The 7527-nt window shown below is 42.1% G+C and overlaps 2 protein-coding genes across 4 annotated transcripts in view; one reads left to right on the top strand and one right to left on the bottom strand.

The window, feature by feature from the left end:
- Positions 1–1047: 1047 nt before the first annotated feature.
- rbmx2 (RNA binding motif protein X-linked 2) lies at positions 1048–5266 on the bottom strand. Its single transcript, XM_050039007.1, has 6 exons — positions 5166–5266; positions 3797–3912; positions 3031–3082; positions 2803–2932; positions 2246–2432; positions 1048–2168 (listed from the first exon to the last, which is right to left on the bottom strand). The coding sequence occupies exons 1-6, from the start codon at positions 5168–5170 to the stop codon at positions 1447–1449; spliced, it is 1212 nt and encodes a 403-aa protein (XP_049894964.1). The 5' UTR covers positions 5171–5266; the 3' UTR covers positions 1048–1446.
- A 241-nt stretch (positions 5267–5507) lies between these two features.
- ap4m1 (adaptor related protein complex 4 subunit mu 1) overlaps positions 5508–7527 on the top strand; it is a 19465-nt gene continuing 17445 nt past the window's right edge. For 2 of the 3 annotated variants that reach the window (XM_050038996.1, XM_050038994.1), the window contains exons 1-2: positions 5508–5845; positions 7078–7139. In XM_050038996.1, the coding sequence (XP_049894953.1) occupies positions 7082–7139 (58 nt within the window). In that variant the 5' untranslated portion in view covers positions 5508–5845; positions 7078–7081. The remainder of the gene's footprint in view (positions 5846–7077; positions 7140–7527) is intronic. The other variant, XM_050038995.1, reaches the window with a different exon arrangement.

Genomic DNA, 7527 nt, shown 5'->3' with positions numbered 1-7527 from the left:
TTTCAAGACCATGTCCAACGAACAGTTCCGACATTTTTGTGAAAACCACCTTTTGTCTTTCTACACCACAGAACATATGAGGCCTCTGCTAGCAGCCGCTTAGCTTAGCTTAGCATGAAGACTGAAACAAGGAAACTGCTAGCAGAACATAAAACCACAAATTATAAGTTTTAAACTATAAATATGTCCAGAATAAACCAAAGAGATGTAAGATGTTAGTCAGTGAGCTTTAGATGAGCCGGTGGGTGCATGTTTCCTTTGGACAGAGCCAGGCTAGCTGTTTCCCATTGTTTCCAGTCTTTACGCTAAGCTAAGCTAAGCAGCTTCATATTCGCTCAACAGAGTATGGAATGTCATTGGGTCAATGTTAAATTAAAAAAATGCAAATACAAATTCATGTCAATATAGTTTAATAAATGTTTTTAATTTAAGAAGGCTGTAACGATAGGACTACGTTTTTTCCTTTTTTTAATGTCAGGAGATTTATATTTCCCACATTTATTTACCCACTTTATTTTCCATCTCTTATATTCAGATGGATGGGCCGTGGTTAATATCAGGCTTGAACCAATCGTTTATCTATTTCAGGATTTATTTCATAGCCGCATTTATTTCTTTATTCATTTAATATTTAATATTAATATGTTAAATGGCATTCAGTTTCACTTATAAAGCCCAATATCACAAATCATAATTAGCCTCAGAGGCTTCACAGCATACCACATCCCTCAGACCCTCACAGCTGATCAGGAAAAACTCCCCAAAAAACTCTAATGGTGAAGAAATATTTCCATATGAGTGAAATCAATCTGAAAAGGTGAAGTATAGCTCCCAAAATGTCAAACTATTTAAGTTTTCATTCACACCCAGAACATTACACATCTTTTTTTTTCACCTTCTTGTTACTCTCTAATTAGGAAATTAACTGACACCAGTGACTTCCTATAAAGTGAACTGCCAAGTGTATTTGTCAGTAGAATATTTCTATAGCACCTGATTTATCTGAATAATTTAACACCTACTTAAAATAAACCCTCAGACACACCACACGTTTTTAGTTTTATTACAAAACTCAGACAGTAAAAACGTCACCGCCTGCTCTTTATAACATTTCATCTTCCAACGAGACGTTTTGGGGACTCAAGGTTAAGACGACAAACAGACATTGTGATGCTGAACTGAAGGAACCTCAAAAATCCTGTCAGGTGTGAACGCAGCTGAGAAGAACATGGGCCTAACAGGTAGATGTTACATGAGCTGGCTGGACTCTGCTCACCTGTGGCTGCAGCTCACACCCACACCTGTGACTGTGACTCATTGAACAGTGTCGTCATGTGTCATGAACGCAGCAGCCTGCAGAGGGCGCCAGCAGGACGTCAGCGCTCTGATGTTCAACAAACGAGGAAAATGACATAAAGGAATCTTTTTCATTTACTGCAGATGGTCTCAGTATTTACGTCTGTCTGCATCTCTTCTTCTGTCGCTGTCTCTGTCCATGTCCCTCCTGTCCCTGTCTCTATCTGTCTCTCTTCTTCTGTCATTTTCTCTGTCCATGTCCTTCCTCCTGTCACTGTCTCTTTCCATCTCTCTTCTTCTGTCATTTTCTCTGTCTCCATCTGTCTCTCTTCGTCTATCGCTGTCTCTGTCCCGGTCAAACTGTCTCTTTCTGTCATAGTCTCTGTCTGTCTCTCTCCTCCTGTCGCCCTCTCTGTCTCTGTCGCTGTCCCTCTCACGATTTCTCCTCCTCTCCTCTTCTCGCTCCCTGTCCGTCTCTCTCCTCCTGTCTGTGTCCGTCTCTCTCCTCCTGTCTGTCTCCGTCTCTCTCCTCCTGTCTGTCTCCATCTCTCTCCTCCTGTCTGTCTCCATCTCCCTCCTCCTGTCTGTCTCCATCTCTCTCCTCCTGTCTGTCTCCATCTCCCTCCTCCTGTCCTCCTCCCCCCGCAGTCTCTCATTCTCTCTTGCTCTCTGTCCGTTCTGTTGTCCCCCTGGCGGCGGCGCCTTCCTCTGGTTGTACTTGTCGTAGGCAGCGTCCTCCTTCTCCTCTTTGACTCTGACGGCAGGAGGAGGTGGAGGTGATGAAGAGGAGGAGTGCAGCGCCCGACCTGCCCTCTCTTTCTCCTTCTTCTTCTCCTTCTTTTCTTTCTTCTTCTTCTTCTTCTCTTTCTTGTCTGCAGCAGAGAGCAGAAATAAAAATCCATCCCAATGACATGCTGCACAGAGACAGAGGAATAGGAAGTGACCTCACCTTTTTTGGGCTTCTTCACAGGTATGTTGTACTGTTCGTCTTCCTCGGAGGAGGAGGCGGAGGACTCGTGGGCTTTGGGAGCGCAGCCCTCCTCCCTCAGATGTTTGGTGATGTCGTCTATGTCCTCCGTGTCTTTGGGGGGACGGTAGTCTTTGACGTGATCCACGCGGATCGTCCGACCTTTAATCTGACAGTAGACACAGCACAGGTGAGACACAGCACAGGTGAGACACAGCACAGGGAGACACAGCACAGGTGAGACACAGCACAGGTGAGACACAGCACAGGTGAGACACAGCACAGGGAGACACACCACGGGTGAGACACAGCACAGGGAGACACAGCCCAGGTGAGACACAGCACAGGTGAGACACAGCACAGGTGAGACACAGCACAGGGAGACACAAACATCAGCTGCTTAGCTTAGCATAAAGACTGGAAGCAGAGGGAAACAGTTAGCCTGGGTCGACCTGCTCTGAGCTCAGAGTTCCATCGTGTCTTTTTCTGTCTGTGTAAACAAGCGAGACGTGGCGTGTTAGAGTGAACAGCTGTGTCACCTTGATGCCGTTGAAGTTGTCCACAGCCAGGATGGTGCTCCTCTGGTCCTCGTAGCAGATGAAGCAGAAGCCTTTGGACTTCCCCGTCTTCTTGTCCCGAACCAGGTTGATGTTGACGATCTCTCCGTACCTGACGGACAAAAAGAGGGTGATTTCTCTCTGACTGGCTGTCACAGTGACGGAGGAGCATCACAGCTGTGGACTGAGACAAAGTCTACAGGTACGTACTGAGAGAAGACGCAGATGATGTCACCTTCAGTCAGCTCGTACGGAAATCCTCCTGCAGGGAACAAAACGCAGACTGATCAGACCGACCTCCACATCAGCCAGAGTCAATGTTGGTATTACATCCTTCTACAAACCACAGAGACGTTACACTTGCATGTTACTATGTGGCAGATAGGTTTCAACAGTGCTGTGGTCAACACGTGGTTATGTTTAGGCACAGAAGCCACTTGGTTACAGTTGGCACTATCCTAGCTGGAAAACAGTGATGGGTCTCTACAACACATCCACATTTGGTGCATAAAAAGCAGCCAGTACAGGTGTTTGTTGATGTTGAGCAGTGTCTGCAGCTCGGCAGGCATCTCTCCATCCCCTCCACCTCCTGATGACACAGTCAGCTCAGATACTACGTCACTTTAGAAACGCTGATACGCCACGTATGAAATGTTCAAATGTGGTTTGTAGGAATGTGCGACGCCAACATTTTCCTCTGACAGCTGGACTGGAGGTACGACACACACAGAACTTCTTCTCTGATAATGCTGATAGAAAATGCAGAACATTTCCACTAACATATTTTCTATTTAAAATGTTCTGAGAGTACACGTTACAGATAATAATCAAACATCACAAATGTTTAATGTTTAAACTGGGTCGGAGGGATGTAACAGATCCCTCTCTTCCATCTATCAGGCTGACGGCAGATTGATCTGTGAGGAGAAACAAGAAAACACGCAGCAGCAGCATCACATCCTCCCGACTGTCTCACCGACAAACACCCAGGCGCTGTCTTTGTACTCCGTGTGCCAGGAGACAGACTCTTTCACCCCGAGGTTGGCCTCACGCTCGTTCAGCTCGTTGATCAACTTCACCTTCGTTAGCGGACTGGAAACAGAGGAAAAAACATCTGAATGAATACAGCTGTTGTGTTTCAAAGAATATTCACCAGCTGCTCCTGAGCACCAGAATCACCATCTGTGATATTCCCATTAATGAGGTGAACTATCTGCCATCGTGTGTTGGAGTGAAATGTCTCCTCAGTCACCAACTGGAATCTCAAGTATAATGGAATTTTTCCCAGTTCATCACTGGGATAAAACCAAATGTATCTGCCATTTGACAACAGGTGCCAATGAAAAATTCACCAGGGTCACCTGAACACACCTTACGACATAAATCTCCTCAGGTAACTGCTTCTACTGCTGTTTTATAGCACTTTACATTTATTTACACTCAGCTGACTGTATTTATAAATAATATTATGTGTATCTTGTTCTTTGCACCTCATGTTCAGTTGTGTATTTTTGTTTGCATCGGGGAAATACAGTTTTGTTCTGTGTACTGTGCTGCAGGTGATTGACAATAAAGTCATTCTTATGTTTCCCTTATTTTACATTTAAGAGGCTGTATTTTCATTTTAGGAGGTAAATCAGGTTCATCAAGCTTTTAGGACTGACATCTGAACCTAGCTGAGACACAAAGTAATATCGTAATAACTGTGTTATATATGATATATGCTCAGTCTTAGTCCCCAAAATGCCCCCTGAACACACAACATCACAAGTTACAGGAAGCTACGTGTGAAAAACCTTCGCGCCAGACTCCATTTAAAATACGTCCAATTTTATTTCTCCCACTTGACAGGGATCGTAAGTGTGAAGAGACAAGTTAAGGTTAGAACAATTCGTGTAAGTTTAGTCACCTCTATGGAAGTCGGCGAATCAACTTACCTCGAATAATCGAAAGAAAAACGATGGTCTTTCACCAAAACTGACCGTGAAGCGCCTCAACATTAGCAGTGAAACACACCGCAAAACTTTAATATAATTAATATACGAGCCGCTCCATGTGTGCCGAATTAATGAGCTGCTTCCAAATGTTTATTGTGACGTTACATGTTGTGTTTAATCGGGATAGTTACGAGCAGATTTCGAGGCAATCTTTAAATTCTACCTTTTGTTAATGGGGATCGGGGAAAATAGAATGTATGGAGCGAGACGGTTAAGATCGGTTACAACAGTGTTAGTTAGCTGTTAGCACGTGTTAGCGGGTTAGCATACACCGGAGGATAGATAAACTAAAGCCGAACGGTATTTAGAAACCCAAATAATAACTTCAACGTGTTAATTTTTACTTACTTCATGGTGAACCAGGTTGTAACACGGGATAGAAACCGATGCTACGGTAGGAATCATCTACTCTGCTGACATGAGCCACTTCCGTTTGCATTCCCGCCTCTGCTGCCGCCTGCTGGTCGGGTGACGTAACTAGAAGCTACGTTTATGTGATTAAAAAACGACATGATCGTTGTTTGGATGTTAAATAAAACTGAATATTATCACAAGGTCATTATAGTTATATATACATATAGCTAGCTTATATAAAAATGCATTATTTGATTTCGTTCTGTAAAGACGTGTAGCGTCACCGCCCGTACAGCAGGTGGCACTGTGGCTGAAGGCATCCGCCATCTTGTGACCCGGTTTGTAAACACTAGTCTGTCAACTGACAGCCAGGCGGCTAATAACATCAGATTTAAATTGTATTTTAATGGAGATTTTAATGCTTCGTGTAACGGGGTTATCTGTAGAAATGTGTCAGCGTTCATTTGTTTATCATGGACTGCTTCCATGTTAAATATTAGGAGTTTAAATACGCTGCGATAGTTGACTTTAACGTCGGCTCACCGGTTAGCCAGGCTAACGGTACCGTTAGCAGTAGTGAAATGATTTTGACTGCCACTCATGGCTTAATAACTTTATTTTTTTAATTTATCACAACGCGTATTTAAAGTAACCTCTGGTTCACTGTACTGCGGGTAAGTAAAGCACAAACTAAATGTACAGTTACTATTTTTCGCACGCTCATAGTTGTAACAGGAACTCGGTTACAATTTCAGTCAATTTAACTTAGTTTTAATCGTTTTAACATCCTATGCACATATTAAAATATTTTCAAGACTTTTTTCTGACTCGTCAGGAACTTGTGATAAATTCGGCATGAGATAAATCTGACTACTCAGTATAAAATGGAGCAATAACTGGAGTTGCAGCTACTATTTTTCGCATGCTTATAGTTGTAGCCGGAACTCTGTTACAGTGACTCAGTATACGTTATAATATCATTATATTATTATTTTAATGTATATTTTTCTAATAATAATAATTTTTGAATAATTTAATGTCAGAATTTCTTCCCCTAAATTGCTCTTCTTCTGTGGATAAGTTGAGCAATAAATGGAATTACAGCTGCTTTTTTTCGCATGCTTATGGTTGTAACAGAGAGTTTAGTTAATTTAAAATACTTGTACTCGTTTTAAAACCCTATGTACATATTAATATCATGTTAGATCACTTCTCTGGCTCATCTGTCATTAGTTTTAATTTAATGTCAGGATCGCTTCACCTAAATCACAACTCTACTGGTGAAGCAATAACTGGAGCTACAGCTGCTCAAAAGAATAATAACAGCTAATTTTTGGATGCTCACAGCTGTAAGATGAACTTCATTATAATTTCAGTCACTTAAACAGACTGTTGTAAACCCTCTGTGCAGAGTAAAAATATGTTCAGTGATTTCTCTGACTCATTTGGAACTTAAGATAAATTCGGCATGAGATGAATCTGCCTTTACTCATTGTAGTTTATAAAGATCTGATGTCAGTGTCTCACTGTCTCGTCTCAGGTGGAACATCTTAGTGAAATCTTCAGTCTGAATAATCAGCATACTGAGTAGTGGATTACATTTATATCAGATGTCAGAAAGTCATCAGAACATGGAGGAGTTCACATCTGAGGACGTGCTAAATTTGGTAGAATATTGAGTGTTTGGTGGGAGCTTTGAACAAGTCATCCACAGTGAAGCTGTGTGTCAGAGATATTTAAATAATTTAAAGGCTCATAAATAATATTCTGTTAGTGGACAGGAAACAGACTGTACCAAATATCACCAACAGGGGGAGCCAGTGCGTTACAGTTAGGGGCCAAAAAAGATTTTAAAAAATTGATCACTCTGAGCTCGTCTTCCTCTGTCTGTCTGTCTGTCTCTCAGCAGGATGATCTCTCAGGTCTTCATCTTGTCTTCAAAAGGCGACCACCTCATCTACAAAGACTGTATCCTTCCAATTCTGTTTAATAAAACTTTATTTATAAGGAAAATTTGTGCCAGAGAAATTACAATAACCACAATTTAACATTCATGGCCAGTAACAACCAGTGGATCCCCAGGGTCACTCACTGGGCCCAGTTCTAGAAACAGTAGAGTTAAATATCAGTCAAGATATTTAAACTGATCAACACATTAATGCATCAATAATTATAACACAATAATGTCATATACACTCAGCGGCCACTTTATTAGGTACACCTTGCTGGTACCAGGTTGGACCTCTTTTTAATTCTTGGTGTCACAGATTCAACAAGGTGCTGGAAACATTCCTCAGAGATGTTGGTCCATATTGACATGATGACATCACACAGTTGATCCATGATGAGAATCTCC

The sequence above is a fragment of the Epinephelus moara genome, chromosome 24, assembly GCF_006386435.1.
Source record: "Epinephelus moara isolate mb chromosome 24, YSFRI_EMoa_1.0, whole genome shotgun sequence".
Taxonomy (NCBI): Eukaryota; Metazoa; Chordata; class Actinopteri; order Perciformes; family Serranidae; genus Epinephelus; species Epinephelus moara.
The sequence above is the reverse complement of the archived record's forward strand: the minus strand, read 5'-3'. Positions and strand labels throughout refer to the sequence as shown.

What these genes read in the sequence shown, in the direction of transcription:
- rbmx2 (XM_050039007.1), bottom strand. An exon ending in CAGCGCCTGGGTGTTTGTCG is followed by an intron (nt 3,083 to 3,796) that starts GTGAGACAGTCG and finishes TGTTCCCTGCAG; the next exon opens with GAGGATTTCCGTACGAGCTG. An exon ending in TGTGAAGAAGCCCAAAAAAG is followed by an intron (nt 2,169 to 2,245) that starts GTGAGGTCACTT and finishes TCTCTGCTGCAG; the next exon opens with ACAAGAAAGAGAAGAAGAAG.